The following is a 22629-nucleotide window of genomic DNA, read 5'->3' as shown; positions in this document are numbered from 1 at the left end:
AAGATTTTACTTCAAGTTGTCCACTGAGCTGACCGACTTCTTGCGTAAGTTGCTTGTTAAGTACTTTTAACTTCTCCAGATTTTCCATTTGCGGTTTCATTGATATCATTTCTTCCTGTAACACCTGGTATTCCACTCTATATTCGTTCAATTGCTTCGTAATCTCTTGATCCGGATAAAACACGCGTTTCATAACTCGGTCCAGAATTTCTTTATCTACAGCTGGTACGCGCGTCTATAATTAACAAAAATTAAGGAACATAGGTATTATAGTTATATCCGAGAGCTTCATTTAAAAAAAAAAGAATTTTTCATACTTTGAGATATTCCATAATTTCTTCAAAACTGTCACACATTAATAATTGATCTTGGTGCTCTTCTAACAACGCCATAGCTACCCTGAAAAGTACCTCAGTACTTTCCAAGAAAAGTAAATCTATAAAAATAAATATAAAAAATAAATACCTGAAACTGTAAAAATAAATACGTGTGTATAAATTTGTATTCATCTTGTTGTACTTACCAAAAACTCTAGTCACAAAACCAAGTGGAAATTGACTGGCAAATAAAGTTAGCAACCATGGTGCAGCGTATAATGTGGGCGAAACCTCATGTTTGTCAAAATGATTATAAATCGCAGGCAATCTATCGTGCAACAACCTGGATAATTGATACAGGTACAATTGTAAAGCTGCCATATCAGGAAGATACAATTTCCTTAGGCCTCTTCGAAACATTAAGTGTCGTAGAAGGAAAAACGCTATATCTTCTGACATCTATTAAAAATAAACCATATTTTTAAAAAAAGATGCTTATTAATAAAAATTAAATACTAATTAATAAAATAACAAAAATTAAAAATATTTAAACTTACGTGTAAAAGAAGAATGCCAGCTACGAAACTGAGACCTTGACAATAACCAACTTCATGGTCCAGAAGCGAGTAAGCTTTCAGCAAATTGAACAAAGCTAATTGTCCAGGTCCTAGAGGTGAACTAAAATACGGATGGTTTGGAAATGTTCGTCCTAAATCTATTAAAATTGCATGTTGCTGAGACGTAAGCTGTTTCAAAAGCAAATCGTATGGTATATTGTAATTAGGGAAGTCGCGCGTGTCTATTGGAGGTTGCTTCAAGCAAAATTGTTCGGCCAAAAATTGCCATACTTCTCCTCTTTTGCCTTTTGGTACACCTGTACCAATATGAATAATTATTAAATCGTTAAGTCATTATATCTAAAAATATCTTGATATTAAAATTTTTATGATCACTTACCTTGTTTAATAGCATGTAAAAGCATTTGATTATCACATTTTGTAGAGATCCTTGACTCTTTGCTTACTAAAAGGTCCCATACTTCCATTAACTCGCGGCCACAAGTGCTAAGTTCATCGTACTCCAATTTTATTCTCTTAACAGTCGCTTCTTCTTGACGAACTGAAATTAAGTACATTTTTATGTACAAGTTGAAAGAAGTATTTCTCTATTATTCAGAAAAGGATATTAAATAGTATATTATTAAATATTGCATTATATTACCTCTAAGCCTCGCGTTCTCCTTCTCCATTCGTATAAGTATCACCTGCTGATTGATAGCTTTCTTCCACAGATCCCTTAATTCTTGTTTCGTTCTGCGCGTCGCCGTCGCCTGGGGCGATTTGATGACGTCAATATTTCCTGTTTTATCGCTTTCTTTTTCGTGATCTTTATTGGGAGTTACAACTCGATTCAATATAGCTTGTCTCCATGAGCCATTTGACTGTACCGAATTGTTTCCATCTGTCTCAGTTGGAGACATTTTTGGTGAATTTCCTACCTTCAGGAATCTATTAAAGAATATCATAAAAATAATAAAACAAATTCAAGTTATAATTATAAACTACATACTGTCAAAAATTATACATACATATCCATCATAGAACTCTTTGGTCCAGTATTTACAGTCAATTGCTGTTCAGGTGAAACCCTTAAAGATTTGGGTCTACTAGAATCCGGCGAAATATCTGCCATGGACGGTTGTCGCGACATATCGGGGCTTTGGCTACCGCTTTTTTGTATCACAGTGTTGAGGTGGCTCATATCTTTTAAATGTCCAAGTCCAAGGTCATCCCGCGAACCCTTTCTCTTTATGAGGTTATCAAAACTATTTGTAAGCGAGCGTTTCGCTTTCATGAATATTGTGCTTCCGACACCTACGCCTAGGTATTGATTAAGAAATTCACTCCTGAAATATATTATAGATTAGATTGAATTGTTAACATAAATAAAAGTTGTATTTTTAATAAACATTTCAAGAAACTTTTTCTTAAAAGAAATCTTACCTATTCTCGGCTGTGTCATGAACGTGCCTAGCCTGTTTTGTCTCGCAATGAGCACGCAACAGTCTTATTAAAAATTGATTTTGCTCGCGTAAAGATGTCCCTGTACCGCCGGCGGCCTCAGCACTTTTGTATTTACTAACGACGATTTCTTGCTCGTCCTCCGGCAGCATTTCCATCCGCGAAAAAATTATATTCTGGGTCCTCCTGTCATTCTGTCCTAAAATCCGCAGGAGAACATGCTAACTTCTTACTCGTCCCATAATTTTGTTGGAAATTAAAGGGAGACAAGACATAAGTATACTCGTAAATTACCTTCGATTTCCTGGCACAACTTGTTATACCAATACATGGGGCAGTGTTCGCATGAAAACACGGAATATCGGTCTTTCCTTGAAACTTCGCACGTTCCAACAAACGCTTGTGAAATAGCTAAAAAATACGTATATGATTTTAGATTGTTTGATTTTAGTAAATTGATATCTCAATGTATTTTTATATTGTTAGATTAGATGTACTTGATTAGAAATAATGGAACTTCTACATTATTAGTTGTTTATACAGGGTGTTCTATTAGTGATGGAATCTGCCTTATCTAAAATCGACACTGAAAAATGATTAATGTATTTATTACCAAATGTTAGCCAATATAAAGTTTAATTTCTTATATTAATTAATAAAAAAGAAGTGAGTTACATATATATATATAGGAACTTTCTCCTTGCAATGCCGGATTTATTTCATCGTAGCAGAAGCCATCAATAAAGAATAAGAAACTCATTTTACCAGCGACAAGATCATCTGCAACGGATTCCGATTGGCACTTGAATACGTAGCCAACAAAAAAATCCACGTTATTCTCTTTGCAAATAAAACCGAAGTGCTCGGGGTTCTTGATGCCTTGCACGCAACTCGCCACGTCTCTGAGTTGCTTGTGAAGCAATACCAGCTTCCTATCCGGGCTGATTAATCTCAAATCATATCGGCCAACCTGAAATTCAATGTCAGATCAGATCAGTTTCAATACAGATTCTATATAATAAAATATATATTATTATTATTATAAGTAATATATATATCGAATCATTTCAAACCTGGAAGAGCATCGTGCGATTATGTTCGTCACTCCCTCTCGCCATGGAATCCCTCCTGGCATTCAACACGCTACCCGTAGAGGAAGCCCGGTTTCGCATAACTTCCGGTACTTGCATTGAATTATTGTTTGTAACATCTCGATTCTCCTCGCGCTCGTCTTTCTCGGCAAGATTGGGGTTCTGTGTCTTTGGAAACGTTTCCACCGAACCCGTGAGTGCTGACGGTACACCCAGCGAGTTAACGGGCGATATGACCCCATTTCCGGAGACATTTTCTATACTTTCGATCTCACTAGCACTAGATTCCTGAAGTAAAAATTGTTTCTTGATATTAACTAATATACTGACTGTTTGAATTATAATTAATATATATGTACAATTATAATGATATAATAAATATTATAATTAGAATATATGTATAATTTAGTATAGAATTAGGAAAAGATAACTTACCGTGCTATTTCTCCTGTTATTGGAGGACGTTAAAAGTGATTGACGCTGACTCTCGGAAAGAAAGTTAGTCACCGACGGTCTCGATTTTTCAAGACCGTGAACGCGAAATCTTACTAACGCATCGTCTATGAAGCCCTCCGATACCTTTGGATGCGACACTCTGATTTTCCCCACATAGAGCACCTAAAAGTTATTGATTATTAATCTGTATTTTAAAAGAAAATTATTTAGTGAGAAAAATTGTATCTAAATTAAAACTGAGTTCAAGGACTTCTAACTTTTAAAGATCATTTATTGCTCTAATTAAAGTGTATATATTTAGAAGCTGCTACAAATATTAATAGCAGAAGTGCTAATAGGTATATTTATAGTCTACAAATTTTATTTTTAAATAATCTCATTTTGTATTTATTTTTATTCATTTATACTTATCAACTTCATAGATGTATAGAGCAATAAAAAGCGTTTAAAGGAGAAAAAGAAGAAAGGAGAAACACGAAGAATCACCTCAAAGAAATGGGAAGAACTTGGAGATATGTCAGCACCTAGGGACGTTAGGCTGGCCGCGCTACTTTGCGATCTTTGAGGGACATCCCGACTTTCCTTCATATTTCTGAGGAATTGTTGAACCTGGAAACAAAGCGAAGCATTGAATTGCAATCTCTCTCTCGTGACATGACATCATGGTATTTAAGTTGTAAATTAATTCTTGTCACGCGACACAGACAACAATCGTGTCTTTAATTCTCGAGTTCGAAATTCTCGCGAAAAATACAAATTATATAAATTTAACATTTTATTTTAATCTTAGATTTATAGGTTATAATTAAATAATTACGAACGAAAGAAAGAACGTATTTTATTAAAAATTATGGAGAAAACCGATTTAAACGGTTTTTAAATAGATTCCTTTCAATTTAGTTACAAAGCTCGCCAATTTACATAGTAATGTATCGATTTGCATAATTCACACTGTTGTATAACACTAGAGTGTGGTGTACGTGCATCACCTATGCGTTATATATTGACGATATATTTTCGAGGTAAAAATTTGTCAGAAATTTCCCAGAAATAATCCAGGATGTAGCATCCTAACTGCACCATTAATATACAAACCGATTTCGCAAGAAAGCGTGGTCCAAACGTGGCCGATGGCCGTGGACCAAAATAAATTTGTTTCGAGAGCACTCGCCGGCCGCATGGTTTTCTCTTCTTTCTTTTATATTTTTCTTTTCTCTTAAACAATTCCAGATTCATTGTTTGTTTATCATTCATTCTTAGACTTTATTATATTTTCTTAGGTTTTATTCCTATTTTTTAACTACTATTGCATAAATCAGTGATCGATATATAATATTTAAAGACGAAACAAATGTCAGTCTAGGTTTCATTTCTATAGCTATGTTTATAAACGCATGTCTGAATGCGCATAAACATTCGCAGTCTAGTAATTAAATATAGGTATTTTGTTTACCATTTAATGATCTAGAATCTAAGATCAATCGGTAAGTCATTTACAATAATAAAACGCCATTGAACTAGTGCGACATCTACATTATCCCGATTTATGAAACAACTTTCTTATAACTCAAAAGCATCTCTCCATATGCATTTCAAAATAATTAAATTCCGTGTTAGAAGAATGTTAAAACTCTCAAAGCATGGTTTCAAGCGCTAGGAGTGGAAAATTACAAAAATAATATTTGACTATTGTTTTCTAGACACCATAATATCGCTAACATTATATGTTTCTTAAATAGCTTTCTTTGTAAGCTACCAAATAGCTTTCTTGCTTTTGTCTCGTGAAGAACTTGTCTGATTGAACTTCTGAAATGCATGTGCGATACGTTATCATATTTTGTAAACGGCTTCTCCTGCAAATACAACTTGCATAGTGCTGCTACCAGCGTGTACTAAGGTAGAATTTCAAACTAAGAAATAACGAACTGTTCGTGCATCGACAAATTCTTCATACAACGAGCTCATCCAAGCGTTACCTTGGAGGCTGCCCAAGCGTTAGGTTACACTGTTACACCAATTTTCATGAGCAATCTCGCGTGAGACACGCGAGTTCTTTGCCATTTACGAACTATGATGGATACGTACAATGACACTAAAAAGTATGTGTACGTATTGGGTTGTAACATAAGTAAGTTCGGATAAACTCAATATATTTATTGACCGAACTTATTTATGTTACAATCCAATACTATTAACGAACACGTGCATTTAAATAAGAAATAGAGAGAAAGATTAAAAATATGGAAAAAGCTGAAAACAAAAGAAGTTGAATCCTATAATCATTGAGAGTTCGGGAAAACAAGGAGAAAAGCAAGCAATCATCGATCTTCGGTATAAACGTGGCTGACGTTATGAGCCACGTTAAGAGCAAACAATTTATTATGCAAACTGTGGCTAGGTCTCGATTACGCGATATATCGAGAACGATTAGCAAGCCGAAAATACGTCGGATGACCCGATCGATCAGAGAACAATTTGTATCAATGAAAAGAAGATTATCTTGACGGGTGGTTATCTCGACGACCATAAGAGGTCTTCTCAGCTGCGACAGGAGAATCTCGCTAGCGTAGTTGCTGACACAGATCGGCACAAAGCGGCGGGGCTTCCTTTATCCAATTACCAGACAAGCTTTCTTTTTATTATCCGGCCGGCCCTTTCTCATACTGTAAAATATGTACGACTGACACTTGATACACATTGACTGCAATCTGTACAAGACGATGAATAGCAACGCGACATTGAAACTGGGCTATCTTAATGAATTCTCATCCCTTAACTACAAATCTTTTTTTCAATTTTATGGATGAAGACTTGGAAGAATGTAAATTTAGCAAGAACGCATATTAAAATGTAGTTCTAGGATTAATTTTCTATTTTGAATTATTTAGACGGAATAAAAGATGAATGACCATAGAAAACAATTGCATAGTTGAAGAGACGTGTTCTAGCTTTCTAATAGATCGATTAAATTTCTCATATCGTGTTATATTTTTAGATGTAATGGAAAATGAATGGTCATAAAAGAATTACAGCAAATGCAGAAATGTGCCTAGATAACCGAGTTAGTTAATGTATGTACATCGAATATACATTAGCAAACAGATATATATTTAATTGTAAAGTAACGGTTTAACGGATTGCGAGAAAACTAACTTCCTGTCGTCTTTACTTCAGGACTTAATCATTCTTAATAAGAGGATACTTGGATCGGATATAAATAACCTGTTTCCCGTCATCACATGTGACCATATCAGTCATATAACGTCATCTCAGTCAGTCATATCAGTCATCTGCTGAATAAATGTTTAAAAAAAGAAGAGAATGATAAGACTATTAATTCTCTATTATTCCTGATATATCTAGTATTTTCTAGCTTAATTTTTTCGACGAATAATGGCAATAAATCTCATTTAACTTTTCAATATTCGCATTCATTGAATCTCCTCTTGTTTCAGCTATAAATACCACCACCGAGAATAATCGCGAAATTTTCACAAGGTCTTCAAGCGCTCGTGCACGCTACATCTGTCGCGATTCTCCATCTTCTTTGTTGACACTCGCTCCGTCCACTACCAATTGATCATCGTCAATTCGAAATATGAAAGCACGCGTGATCATCAAAAGAAGCACGGTTTTGCATCGTGACGCTGCTCGATTGAGTGCACGTGGAAAATTAGATTGAATATCCCCGAGAAAGACCCTATGAACCGCCTCATCGAGTTGTAGTTAAATGGTAACGGGTATTTCGTAAGCTGTGCTCCCGGACCAAGGGCGCTCGCATGATCGACGATCGTGAGAAAAGGCGCAGCGGAGAAATCGTTTCCGTCCGTTTTTCCAACGCGCTTCACGGCCAAGAATTAATGAGACCCTCTGCACGCGCGGATCTCGTGTCTGTGAATGGAATCTCCGTTGTGAAGTCAACGATGGATGATATTCTTTTTTCAACTATCGGATTTCTGCTATCTACAGGGATATTTTCTCAGTGTGAGTGGAATGGGAATGATGTCGCGTAACTTTCCAGTAGAAATGTTCGAAATTATTGCAATATGATGATTATTTCAGAGCTACCACCTCGACATTTTTAAGGATTCGAAAGATTTTTTAATTTCATGATTGCAATTTTTTACACGTAGTTTATGATTCGACTATGGATTTTTAAATTTGCAAAGACCTAACGCACCGAAAGTACGTGAAACTTCCAACGCAAAATTTTTTATTACAGTATTTAGAAGGTGAATCAAATTTATGCCTAAGTCCCATTTTTTTCGTTACTTCCATAAAAATACGAATTTACATAAAAATTCGCAGCCTAGTTATAACTTTGATATATACAGGGTGGTTGGTAACTGGTGGTACAAGCGGAAAGGGGGTGATTCTACGCGAAAAAAGAAGTCGAAAATATAGAATAAAAATTTTTCGTTTGAGGCTTTGTTTTCGAGAAAATCGACTTTGAATTTTCGCTCGGTACGCGTGCACTTCATCACGTCTCGTGATCTCACTGTAGATCGTTTTCTCGATAGACAAATTTAAAAAACAAAATAAAAAAAAAATTTTTTTATTCTATATTTTCGACTTCTTTTTTCGCGTAGAATCACCCCCTTTTCGCTTGTACCAGCAGTTACCAACCACCCTGTATATACATATATTTTATTGCAATCGTTGATTAAAATTTCTTACACCAAGGAATTAAGAAGGATTCTGTAGAACTAATCAGGAGTTTAAATCAATTTGTGAAGATATACGTCGGAGATTGTTAAAGCAACTCTCACTTGATGAACTTCTGATCGCTCACGAATGTGCCTTGCGCGTGCAATCATTCATCATTCCAGATATACACAGCAATTACTTTTTGGAACGGAACGAAGGCAAGGTGTTTCATAAGTGTATTTTAAGGACTGCATGGAATTCAAAGAATAATCTCCCTCGTTTCATTCTTTTTTTTTTTTTTTTTTAAATTGCAGAGTTTCAGTAGCAACTACTGTAGACATGTTATTACGTAAATCTTCTACGATGCAAACAACCAGGCATTAATTATTGATGAATAGGAATTTAATGAAAACCATGTTTATGACGATTAGAGATCTCCTATGAATGACAATAAATACAGACCTATTAATTCTGTTATGAAAGTTGATTCGATGAAATTGAAGACATACATATAATTAAAAAGTTATATAACACGTATTGTATGAAAGTATGCACTGTATACCAAAAATTATATTATGAACTAGATTGTACATTGTACAGTATACAATATACTGCTCTAAAGGCATATATATATGTATTATATACCAAACTAAATACATAGGAAGTAATATTTATTTTTATGAAAATAATGAAGAGATTCTTAATGTTTAGAATCAAGTGTTTTGCGCGTTGAAACATTGAAACTATACAGATACTTTCACCCTAGCGTTCATTTATGGAGCAGCAGTGTGAAAAGAGACGGGAGCTACATTTTCATACGTGCCATGTGTCGACCATAATTAAATCCTAATTGCTGGAGCCAGACTTAATTTGATTTGACGCTAAAAAAAAAAAAGAAAAAAAGAAAACCTGGATAGTGTCGATAACCGTACGTGTAAGGTCTTTGATCTTGGTTGACATAGTTTCCATTGAAATGTCGTGGAATGCGTCACGCGTGTCTGCCGACACTTTTACAGATTAAAATAAGAATTGTTGAGGCCGTACACCATGAATAAATGCACATAAATTTTCTTTCGTTTAAAAGTATCGTATATGTACACTTTAATATCTATCAATTGATTTTGCAACTTAATACAATATGATTTTAATTAATGTGTGCTAATGGACGTTATAGCAAGCTTGTAACTAATGTGGCGGAACACCTATAACATAATTTATAAGCAAGTGTAATGATTAAAATACAAGGAACATTTTATTTTTGTTTACATTATTCCTTATTTGTAATTGATCTGGTTTATAATACGAAGGAAATCACATTTGCTATTGCAAATAGATTTGCTATGCAAATGGCAGCGGTCGAGGACAGAAATATTTCAGAGGAATCCATCTAAAAATGTATGGCACTCAATGGGTCTAATTATATGCAGACAGCTTGTCTCTCCCAAACGTTACACGAATATCTAAGCTTTCACTTGTGTTATTTAAATACCAGGATCATACTTTTCCAAGTTGCTAAATCTGTTGACTCGCGATTTTTTCCATTATTACCAAAACGATTATATCACATTCTTTGAATTAATTACTTAAAAATTAGCGAGTTGCTTGCTGGTCAATGTTTTCTGCTAATCGGCCAAAAATACTGCAGTCTCTGTAAACATGTTAGAAAATCCCTACATATACCGTATGTGCAATAGCAAATGTGCTGTTGTGAAATGTGCATCAACCAAACTTTATCAAAACAAATTTATGTAAACAAATATACTGAATGTGCATCATAAAACAAAATAAGATGCAAATGTTTTTCATTTGATGATTTATTCCTAATCTGGTACTCCTAGTTCCAATAAAAGTGTGCAAGTATCAGATAAATTTAGTTTAAATGTTGCATACAAGAAGAAAGAATACTTCAGTTCCTGCTTCTGGGTAAAAGCATACAGTGCTGGCTATAAGTACCAGAACTCTTGCAGAACTCTTGCTTTCCATTATTTTTGTTTTCTAAATATTTTATTATAATAAGATAATAAAATCGCAATAATATAAATACAATCTACGTTATAATGTAAAATACTAAATATGGTATTTGTCAAAGTAGATACAATGAGTAGGTATCCTGATATTTATAGCTAATAGTACGATGCAAATGTTTTATAATAAGACACCTAGCAAGACACCTCTTATAAGATAACTATGAAAAGATAGTAGCGTAAGAATGCATAGCGTACCTCGTGCACGTACGCATACACTGTGAAACAGCAATAAAAGGGGAAGGGAAAGAATGCAACGTATCTGTCTACGTGACCAAATTAACATTAAGCCCGAAACAAGCAGTCATGTCGACGGAACAGGTAACATAATACCTACGAGCGAGCAGTGAACAAACGTTACGTCTTATTATCGACACTTTGTTGCAGAAAGTACTGTAATCACTCTAACACGATTACGCGTTAATAAGCACGTTTTTTGCGGCAACCACCGGATCCATAGACGGAAAAACTGGTTTGAAACTGTGTTGTGGATATTCATTGAGACACTCGGTTTCTTCTCGTCCTACTATCGCCTTCTCCTGCCGTTGTCATCGAGAATTCAAAGAATCGTGAAAGCAGAGATACTGGTACGTGATCGAAATGCCATAACTTTGGCACGAGACTCCTGGATACCGGCAAAATTCGTGACGGAACTCGGATACAAGTCGATCGAGCGTCTCCTCTAGGTTATCGCACATTTACTAAATTCTGGTTCTTACTGGAATTATGTGGAGAAATCCGGCCGGATGTTTTCAGCCAGCATGTTTCATCGGTGCAATATTTAGATTTGAAAGTGACATTTTACATAAAGATTAGACCTTTCAGGCAATTGCATTCTAATAATCTATTTATTAAGTAAACGATAGATGTTTTTATTTTTGGGGTTAGGTTGAGGTTAGGTTCTTATTTTTGGTAAAACTGGTGATAAATTCTAGTCCATTACGTATTTTGTAAAAAAAATTATTAAGGAAAATGTATTTCTATTATTAATTATAAGACTGCGGACTTTTTTTTAGCATTTATGGGAAATTCTAAGGTGCAAAAATGCACAGAATGCATATAATGTACAAAAATATACATCTGAAATATGGCACTGAATACTGAGTAGCTAAAACAATTTTCTATCTGCGTTCCATTTTTTAATTATATGGACAGAGTAATTGAGGATTTTTCCAGAAAATTCCACAAAACCTATAGAAATGGAGAGTTAAGTAAATTGCATTAAAAATGTTAGTTATAGTTTTTAATGTTAACTAAGTTTTATTACAAGTTTATTGTTTTTATGTTTAGAAAATAAATGGAAATCCATAATAATTAAATTATTGGATTAGAAAATACAGACGTTTACTATAGATCTATAAGCTCGATTTTCAAATTGTAGCTCCTTTTAACAACAGAAATACATTCATCCTTTTCTAAAGTAGAAGTTTTCTTTAGAGCCCTACAAACGTTCGATCCTGGAAGAGTTAAATAAAGAATAATGAATCTTTTATGTAGACAGAATTTTACAGAAAAATCTGGTGTATGCCAATACCTCTGTTTGTCATTGTACCTGACATGAAGATGCCTCTAGTAACTTTTGCGAGCACAATTTGCAGAATGCAGGCTGTAGAATGTTGAGTGTAGAATGCAAAACGTGGAACGTGGAATGTGAAAGATGAAATGACAAGATACGGACTGCAGAAACATTAAGGCTGTTGGAAAATTCATGTGGTCACGTAAAATGCATTTCTTATTCGACACTATAAAACTAATTTCGACTGTTTCTTTTTTAATGAAAAGATTACTTAGCTGTATAAATATAAAATAAAATGTTAATATGTACATAGCAACCTTCGCGTGAGCAGTCAAAGTAAATAACATTTATTTTCTTGTCAACGATGCAATCTCAGAATTTTCTACTGGTCATCTGTTTCTTGGTTTGTAAATTCGAGAGTAAAGTTCCCACGGCACGAAACTAAAAAGTTGCAAAGAATTGAAGAAGAAAATAGAAGTAAATCTTCTAAACTTATCGTTTACCTATATTGCTGGTCTGTAATATTTTTTAATTTTTTCATAACCTATCTTTCGCTCTATATTTTTATTACGGTTAGGTATTTTATATCTGATCTTAATATTTTTATTTCGATTTAAATTATAAAAACGAGTATCTAAAATTTTGTTTGAATAATAAGAAAAATATATTGCTAGAGAAGTTGAAATAATTGCTCTGTAAGACGATTAAGAAAGTGTTTTACAACATACCGTTAATTAATTGCAAATTTAATCCTCTCTCTAATCGACAAATAATTTTGGCGCTAATGTTCATACAAACACTCCGATGTCATTTAAATTTAAATGAATCGTGGAATTCCTAACTGTTGTCAAGAACTTGTCCTATTTCTATTTTCTAACCTTCCATAAATTACAAACCACGAGGTTTCTTAGATTATTAGTAAATACCTGTGGAAAACATTATTGTGGTAGATCAACTGCCTAGTATCATTACCATATAGATTCAAAATAAAAAACTTTACTACATTCTACACTAATATCCCGTCCTTTTCCCGGCAAATGCTGAATTAAAAGAAACTAATTTCTTACGCAAATGAATAGCTTAAACTATTCAAATAGAATGGAACGCATAAAGATCACATTAATAAAATAGAAATTAGCATTGTCGTAAGTTCTAGAATAGAAAAAGGGTTTAAAATGGATAAATTGCACAAAACGTCCGCTAGGGGCGACAGTGGTAGTGAGCGGTTCCGATCAAGAAATAATTACGTCAAACTCCATTCAGACGCGTTTAGTTCTTTACGTAACTTTCACTACCGCGTACAAAGCAGACGCGAGAATGCAGCGATATTCTTAAACGTTTAAGAACCATCCAATCTGCGTCATATGTAAGAAATAATACGACAGAAGTAAAAAGCATCTGCGTTAAGAAAACCGATATTTTTTACGGAATAATTGGAACACGGTCATTCGACGAACCGAACGTTGGCAGAGAGCTGGGATTCTTGCTCGTTTGTTCGTTGTAAATTTAGATCCACGGTACGCCTGGTTCCACGAACGTACGCCTTACCAACGACGACAGATGGAAACGAGAAGAAAGGAAAACAGCCTCCAGGCTAGCGAATATCCTCTGTCGCGCACGCGATTAGTCGCAAAAGATGAATAATCTCCTGATAAGCCGATAAGAATAAATAACGGACATGAGATTAAGACTACTGCTATAGAACTAGATATATTCGTGGCGAAATATCAATAGTGACCGACGTCGTGATAATGTTTGTTCGAATTTCCGAATAGGAAAAAACACATTTTCTCTTCCGGTATAAATTATCCCCACCTTTGTGTGCTACTATCATGGTCCAGATAATGAAGAATCGTGCCAGGAATTTCAAGGTAGTAATTTGACTATGACATACATCTCGATCTATCTGTGTAAGATCTGGCGAAATACGATATAATGATTTTATTTATTAGGGAAACGTTTAAATTAATTTTTAAATTGAAAACAGACATGATTTTCTGTTTATTAATCTGACTATGAAACACGTTTCACTGTGTTTGTTAAGGATCTGAGAAAAATTAACTAACACTAAATTAAAGATTTTTGTTAGTGATTAATATATCAAATTTGAATAATAATGATATGAAAATTATACTCATTTTATAGGGTTAATCAAAAGATTAACGTGGTACATGGGAAGATCGGACTGGCAGGTTTGTTGAGAAATAGGGCGAATGATGGTCCAAATGTCATACGAGAAATGATAGACACCGTTTTAGAAAGCAAGAAGGAAGAGCAAGGAGAAGAAATGAACTACAGAAACTGCGGAGAAAACGGGAAAATTAGACACGTAATGTCTCATTTTGTCTTTGTCCATACGCCATTTGAGATAATCTCTTGTGGAATTTAAAATGAATCGATGTAATATTTACATCGAGACATTATATACAAAAATTTAATGATATATGAATTTAGTAACTTAAAAATGAATTTATATGCATCGAGTAATAGATAATAATTAAGGAATAAATTATTATTACCGACAGTTCTTCCTCAATTTAATGGAAGATACAATACAATCATCAACATGATAAGTACATAGCAAATTATTTCAATCTATTCCCCATTCACAATAAGATAAACAAAGAATAACTTCATAATTCCCATAGTACATATCTTTATACAAGATCATTCAATTATCTCCTACAACAACAAACTTCCTAGAACTCTTCATTATCTAGCACTAAATGCGCATTTGTTTTTAGTAAATTTCAAATGAGAATTAATAAACATTGAATATTTCATTTCCATAATTATCTGTTAGAATACACAGATACATAGATATGCATACATACATACATGCACATATATATGTCGGAGAATGAAAGACAGCGGGATTTCCCGTCCGGAATGTTGGGACAGACCCTAATACACTAGTCCAGACTTTTACTATAGCCGCCCTTAAGTAATAAAAATAAGAAATAGTCTTAATGTTCCAATCTGACTTTATGACGATGGGGTTGGGCTCGAACTGACATGGCAGGTCACCGGACGTAGCCACGGTCACGGGAGGGACATGTACCTGACAGAGGTATGAAATGATTATATGGCTCTCCTTAAAACAAAGATTAACCCGAGAAGCGGGAACAGGAGTGTATAAGGGCAGCCTCTTTTGGATTGACAGAGTTAGAGTGAGAGTTAGAGCTAGTCAGTTAGTGAGTCGTTGGACGAATTGCCGATTGAGTCATCGGGAAGTTACTCGAATCGAATAGCACGTTGATACGAGTCCTCCCGTGGACCGTGGATTCGTTATCGAACTTGACTTCGTTGTCACCATCATCTCGACCATCCTATTACCATTCCTCATAGCCTCTTGTAGCGTCCACATTCGTACTGATAAATATTGGCTACGTTCGCGACGGTAAAGTAAGACGGTAAAGGTTCGTCGAACACCCCAAACTGCCAACCTGCCTCCGACATATATATCAATGAAGAAGAATGTTAAAATATAACGCCTAGAAAATTTTGTCAGATCTTGATCTGCGCTTTCTATATTTTTGCTAGACCCAAAATATCCCTATACAATGCAAGGAAGAAAGAAGAAATGACTTAGTACGAGCGTAGCGACCAAATAGCACGCATCACATTGATTCATGCTATCAATTTTAGGTTTGTTTTTTACTTTCATATAGAGTTTATTTAATCTACAGCGTGTTTAAAAGTATATAAAGATATTTATTATGCACTGTAGTTTGTTCTGCGTCGTATATTTTGTATTGCACATTTTATTTCATATAGTATACTATTATTGCTGTGATACTGCATTATTAATAGATTGGTTAGCATATTTTCGCATGTATTAGAAATTTAAATTAAGTACAGGTACAGAGTACATACAGCATACAAAGATATACAAAATATCAAAAGTGAGGTTACAGTATTTCAAGGATAAAGTAAATCGATATTTAAGTCCTACTCATTCATAAATCAGTCATATTCATAAATATACAATTTACTTGTACTCATAGGATATTAACATAATTTGTATAATCATCCTCGTGTTAATAAATAAACAATAATACCTAATACATACATATTCTCAACCAATAAATCTTTTAAATATTAATTAAGTTGATAAATCAGGCCACGATCTTACAATCTACACAAAGAAAGTAATATATTGGAAAAAAAGGAACGGAACAAGAAACCGATTCTTACGGCTTTGTATTAATAAAATATCAATATAATTGGTACTATCATCCCCACATTAATAAATAAGCATTAAAACCTAATATTGTCCAAAAATCCAATAAACTTTTTAAATGTCGAATGTTTTCAACTTCATAAGTGAGTCCACGATCTTAAAATTTACACAAGTAAATTAAGAAACAGAAGCTAAGAGAATGGAACAAAAAACCAATTTTTATGACCTCGAAGTAAAAAATCAGACTGTGAATGGTTTCTTGATCTACTCACTGTAGGCTTTTTGCCAATAGCGCTTGCATCGCTGTAGGATGTAACCTTCATGTAAGGACTGGAAGCGGATATCGGCACGGTAATCATTTTTCCGCCCTTCGCTTCTCCACCTTTCTAGCATTCGACGGCCGAAAAAATCGAACGTAAGCCCGGTCACCACGTTCACCGCGGTTGCTTTCCCTCAAACCGAAGATTTGGCACGTTTTCAGGGCCACTTCCGGCGACACGACTTTTCTGGGGAGAACGATGCACGGTCCCCTTCCGGGACGATGACAAAGCGATGCTATTCGAGCGAGTTTATTACGCTTCTCTAATTTCACGTTGATCTGCCAGCAGCTGGACGCGAACAAGTAATCACTGACTCTGATTTATCGTCGAAAGTTTTGTTCATTCACCTGTGACGCTTACTCGAATAAATTTTCTGTTAAATGACGAAAGCACGATTTTGCATCTATAGAGATCGTCAGAAACGATTTCAGAAGTTTCTTGCGAAGTTTGGTATATGTCGCCACTGAGTAGAAAATGATTTATTTTCGACCGAACTTGTGCGTCTCCTTTCAAGGCTGTTCACAATCGTAGACTCGTTTCTCCTTCAACGAGCTATATATCACCGAATTCGATCTCGAAATTTCTACAGCAAAGTATTTATAATTGAACTACAAATATTTGCAGTTCTTTTTTAACACTTTTACAGTACATCGAAAGACGCGGGAAATTTAAATTTTTTGCCAAGTTCAATGTTCCAATTGGAGGCCGTTGAAATAACCTTTGTATTTATTCGACGCAATTTCGATTGATTAATCAATATTAGTTCCTCGATTGTAATGTTCAAGTAATTTTTAAGTACTTTAAAATATTCTATGTGGTTTCATTTAGTGTCACTCACAGGTACTTTTAATGAGAGCTCGCGATGCGAACCGTCGCGTCTCAAGACAAGCATTGCACTGATCTAATCGTGGATTAGCGTGCGAACTTTTCTAGTAGAACGAAACGACGTTGTTTTCGAGTTGACGGAACTTCTTGCTTCGGAACTAGTAACACCTTTACCGACGGACGAGCAAACATCGACTGACGCGTAGCGCACTTCGCCGCCTAAGGCCTAAAGACCTAAACAGACGAATGGACCTCTCCATTGGTTGTCGGGCGCTTTCAGGTAACACCAGTGGATTATACTCATGAAAAACGCCGTTAAAAGGGTTGCCGTCATAATTGACTCTCAAGCATTTGTTATCAAACATTTTCTGTCGATATTAATTTATTAAGCTCATAACGTTTATTGCTTCGCATTGTTTACCCCCTATAGATGTCTTCATTTTTCAGACGTCATTTGTTATCACAGGGTATATTATATATACCAGGGTATATTATAACATAGTTTACTTTATAAAGATAATCGCCATTAACTCATAAAACATATTTTGTAAATAAAATTTGAAGTTAGTAACAAGATGTCAGTCGAAAAATAATTTAATTTTACAATCTTAAATGTACTTTGTTATGAATGGATCCAATTGCAGGATGCACTTATGTAATGTTGAATCAATAACGATGATCGAAGGTTACTTCTAGATATATTTCTGTTTTCTCCGTGGCAAGTAGTAGCCAGTATGCCACACTCGGTAGTCAAGTATGAGAGGTTTTTAATAATTCATTACTCTTACGCAGACACCATTGTAAGTTTGTTAAATCATGGATGAAATCACGATGGTTACAATTATAATATAAACCTTCATTGGGAGAAAGAATCATCCGTTAATTGCTGCCTTAAAGTCTGCGTTGAATGCGAATTCATTTTCATATAATATATTGCATTTATACATTTGATTTCACCTTGATAGATTTACGCATTTTAACTACGCATCATTACTTAAACTTATATATAATAAATACTTAAACTTAAAATCAAGCATCGGTAATTTCAAGGACATCTATGAACAAACATTTTTCCTTTTTGCGCGCAAATGTGAAATATTATTATATAAGTCCGTCGTTCCAAAATGTTTAGAAATCACTAAGTCGTAGAATGATGATTTTAAAAATTCTACTTCAACTATTTAATTTCCGAGTTTCTTGGAGCAAATTTACGTTTACATTTTTTATGAAAATAGATAAAAAATATGGTAATAACGCGTGTATCTCTCATTTTTGTCCAACTTATCTAGAATTAAGTGTCTGATAAACAACGATATTTTGGTTACGTCAAGCAATATATATAATTATAGTGCACCTTTGATTACAAACATTCCAGAGGGGCAATTCCGTACGAAAACCTCGATAAGGACGACCAGAACGTACGTGCCTCCTTCAGACACTCGTTTGGATTTTTTTAACGCACGTGCCCGAACACTTACAACATTTTACAAGCTCGTTATTCGTAAGCAACGTGATTTGCAAGTCAAACGAGGCGCATTCGATTGGCGGAGTTTTCATTGCCTCGTTTAATCGGCCATCTTGGAAAATTTAGTTCGCTTTTGTGAAGAAAATATTATAATAAATATAATTTCTTAAATAAAACTTGCGTAACCATATTAACTACTCAAATTATAAGAAACAAAGAAAGACAAATTTCGATGTGCACATTGCTAATCTTTTTTTATGTGAACAGTGAAAATCGAATGCTACAAAATTTGTTTGTTGATTCATCATACGCGCTAAATCATCGGTGAAAGATGTATGTTATTTGGGATAGGTTAAAATTTATATGTTTATTATTTCTTGAAGAAATAATATGAGACGGATACTCTTCTAATAGCAGAAGATTAGTTGCCTTGTTTTCAACGATGGATTAACCTGCGACGAAATTATTTCAAGCGGATATTATTGTTTTCATTGTACCGTGCAAGTGATCGCATTTAAGTTATTGTAAACGCCACCAAAACAAGGAGGGCGCTAAAGTATTCTTAGCTAAGCATATAATCCTCTGAAATTCTTATCGCACTTTTTACTTTCATTACAAAAATGGTAAACATTGCCATATTTGAATGTCAATAGAAGTCACCGGTTTTCAAAAGGTACAAATTCTACAATAGAATTCCTTTGTACAGAACGGTTATTATTTTCCTTGTTCTACATACATACGTATATTTTACTGATTCTGAGATCATTTGCAATTCAGGTAAGGTTCTACTCTCTCGTGTCTTACATTCAAAAACACACCACCATTTAACCGATCCATAAACGTGTATACACAGTAAGACTGATGGTCTTATCTGTCATAAAGGGATAAGAATAAATTAACGGAATCCTTTATATCCTGAATTATGTCATTTATAGTCTCACTGCTGCTTTTATCCTAGATGCTTCAAAATATAAATATTGTTACTATTATTACAGCACAAGGAAACGTCAGAAAGGAAATAAGAATATGCAGGATTACAGAAAGGATCAAAACACCTGTTACTCTAATGTCTTGAGGATGAAAGATGAAAATTGGCACGAACTTCGAACCTGGCAAACAATTGTTTTATGTATTTAAAAGCGTAGATTCTGCAGTGCTTGCTCTTCATGCTATTTCAGTAACATACATCTTATTGATGCATTAATGTAGGAGGCAGACGTCAGGATTCCAAGTATACACATACCCCTTCTTGTTATCATTCCAATTGAATGCGTGAACATGCGATGCATTAACATAAAATGTTGCTGATTTCTATGTATTTATATCATGTTTGTTATATTCCGTCTTTCTTCGCTATTTAACATTTGCGTTTAATCTTGACCGATCTTGACTCTTCTAGGTCACTACATTCTTTTAATAATTTTGTTTACACAATTATTTTTACATCTTGACTGATGTTCATGTGTCAGAAAATATTTCATTTGCATTAGTCATACTTCTTTTGTAGTAACATTACGTACAACGTTTTTACGTTTTTCTATTTGCAATATTTATATATACATCCTAATCAATATTTTTATTTTCTTGTAGGCTAACAAAAAAAAATATGCGCAAAATTAAAATAGATGCAATTAATATTATCTGTATGCAATTACAATTATCCAGATCACTCTATGAATCAGACATAGTCTGTTCATAAGACACAAACATTGCTTTTCTTTAACTTCGACGCTTTACCTTCTAATCGTTAAAAATTCGTGGTTCTAGTTACCAAACTAATATACGAAACTTTTCGCGTCATTTTTAAAATTAACTTTTAACTTCCATGCGCGCGAAATTTAAATTACGATTCGACCACCTTCGTGTCAAATTTAAATTAGACAAATCTCAAATGAGGAAAAAATCGCGCAAATGTAAGAGGAACAAAAAAGGTAAGAAAAAGAGACGAACCATTACGTAACGAAAATTCTACGATAGAAACGTTTTACTTTAACGACATCAAGCGACCTGTTCACCGAATCGAATTTTAATTAGACGCGTTGCTAGCGGGATCGTAAATTGCCGTCAAGAAATTGGTCCGCGAAATTTTTCCTTTCTTACACGCGAACGCGTTCGTTAACACGATACCATGTCAGTATGTCAAAGAGGCTTAGGATCTAATGGAACTGTTAATCCACAGAAACGGGAACTTCGTGGAAGAATGAAACCTCTGGAAAGAGAGCGACGCTAATGGCAATAGGGTTAAACCAAAATGGCCTGCAATCTTAAGTTCTCTTCAGTTACATTTAAACATGGTTTAAGCCATACTGTTAAATAGTTATATAAATCCATCGATGAAAACTGATTTTAATTACAACTTATATCCAAGCTTTACTGTTAGCTATAATCAAGTTGAAAATACTTCAATATTTTTACAAATCCCTTGATATTTTAATATTATGTTAATTTACTAAAGTTGAAAACGCTTCTTTATAAGCATTTCTTTGACATCTTCATATTAATTAATTCTTTTTTGAAATCTGCAATATTAACCTCCAACTTGAAAGTCCTTCTGTATGCTATTTGTATATTTCGACTAACAAATCTAAAGTTATAATAGAAAAGTTATATAGAGTTATAACAGAAAAATTATAACAGAAAAGTGGCCAGCATTAAAATTTGCAATAAAAGGTTATGTACCGTAACCTCCAATTCGAAAGTCCAGTGGTATGCTATTTTCATGTTTCCACTAACAAATCTAAAACTATAACACGAACAAATCCAATACTTAGGTTTGCGATAAAAGGTTATGTACCATAACCTCCAATTCAAAAGATTGTTAGTATGTCTTACGCTAAACACAGTTCAAGAATCCGGTTCGTACCGTTTCACACGTCGCACATGTTTTGCCCGATCGCACCGGTGTTAATGAAAAATAACAAATCGGTCGCGGAGAGGAACCGGTTTATGTCGTTGCGTCACCGAACATCGAGTATTTGTGTCTTTCGATGCAATAGCGATTTTCATTCCAGACAATCGCAACGGTAATTATTGCACGTACCGATGTACTCGCACTCGCATCGACTCCAAGGTCTGTCCCACCCCGCCGCCGTTTCGTCACAGACATTTTTCACGGTCAAATGGTGGGGAGCTTGTTAAACGTCAATTTAACGGATCACATGAGCAGTTTCAGAGTTACCAATCGCTTTCCAATTAAATCAGCTCCTTTAGGTCATTATTTGAAACTGAGAAACGGTTGGTAGCTGAGCGTAAGGAGGATTCGAGAAAACGGGACTTTAAATTTATGCGCAGATAGATACACACGTGTAGGGAATATATGAAACGTTAATCTTGTCATAGTTAACTCATACCGTTCTTTTTTTTTTTTTTTACTACTAAAAGACAGAAAGAAACGATGCATGACATTCTGAATTTTAGTAATTGGTATTCTATCAAATCTTATTGGATCTCTTGATTAATAAATTTCGATTTAGCCTTGTTCTAGATATATTGATACAGATATACTGATCTAATGGATACGCGCTTTTAGCCTGATTAATAAATTTGAACCGTACAAATGTCTTATTTAATAGAACCGGTATAAATGGAATGAAATGAAAAGCGAGTTTTGGTTGTGATAAGTAGTTGGTCTTGTTTTACAATACATCTATCAGAAACACGGCTTTAGCTATAATACCATTCTCGAATTGCACTGGAACTTCCGACTAATAAATATGAAGCATATAAATGTATTATTCGAAAGGAGTGGTATAAATAGAATGGAA

General features: G+C 34.4%; 1 protein-coding gene and 2 long non-coding RNA genes across 6 annotated transcripts in view; 1 reads left to right on the top strand and 2 right to left on the bottom strand.

Moving 5' to 3' along the window:
- Positions 1–22629, bottom strand: part of plx (PTB_TBC1D1_like and TBC domain-containing protein plx) — a 39543-nt gene that overhangs the window by 3171 nt on the left and 13743 nt on the right. For 3 of the 4 annotated variants that reach the window (XM_033328778.2, XM_076617296.1, XM_033328779.2), the window contains exons 2-14: positions 4372–4494; positions 3865–4047; positions 3412–3717; positions 3104–3308; positions 2633–2749; positions 2321–2537; positions 1906–2223; positions 1539–1825; positions 1275–1436; positions 875–1191; positions 524–776; positions 318–436; positions 11–235 (exon numbers count right to left, since the gene is read on the bottom strand). In XM_033328778.2, the coding sequence (XP_033184669.2) occupies positions 11–235; positions 318–436; positions 524–776; positions 875–1191; positions 1275–1436; positions 1539–1825; positions 1906–2223; positions 2321–2537; positions 2633–2749; positions 3104–3308; positions 3412–3717; positions 3865–4047; positions 4372–4473 (2811 nt within the window). In that variant the 5' untranslated portion in view covers positions 4474–4494. Of the gene's footprint in view, positions 1–10; positions 236–317; positions 437–523; positions 777–874; positions 1192–1274; positions 1437–1538; positions 1826–1905; positions 2224–2320; positions 2538–2632; positions 2750–3103; positions 3309–3411; positions 3718–3864; positions 4048–4371; positions 4495–16527; positions 17171–22629 lie in introns of those variants that run through there. The other variant, XM_076617295.1, reaches the window with a different exon arrangement.
- Positions 11769–12742, bottom strand: LOC143302479 (uncharacterized). The gene is made up of 3 exons (XR_013058029.1): positions 12382–12742; positions 12091–12250; positions 11769–12013 (listed from the first exon to the last, which is right to left on the bottom strand). It is a non-coding gene; the product is annotated as an uncharacterized LOC143302479 (long non-coding RNA).
- Positions 13351–16223, top strand: LOC117154103 (uncharacterized). Its single transcript, XR_004463712.2, has 2 exons — positions 13351–13943; positions 14218–16223. It is a non-coding gene; the product is annotated as an uncharacterized LOC117154103 (long non-coding RNA).

The sequence above is a fragment of the Bombus vancouverensis genome, chromosome 3, assembly GCF_051014615.1.
Source record: "Bombus vancouverensis nearcticus chromosome 3, iyBomVanc1_principal, whole genome shotgun sequence".
Taxonomy (NCBI): domain Eukaryota; kingdom Metazoa; phylum Arthropoda; class Insecta; order Hymenoptera; family Apidae; genus Bombus; species Bombus vancouverensis.
Note: the sequence above shows the minus strand (reverse complement) of the source record. Positions and strands in the feature narration are given on the sequence as shown.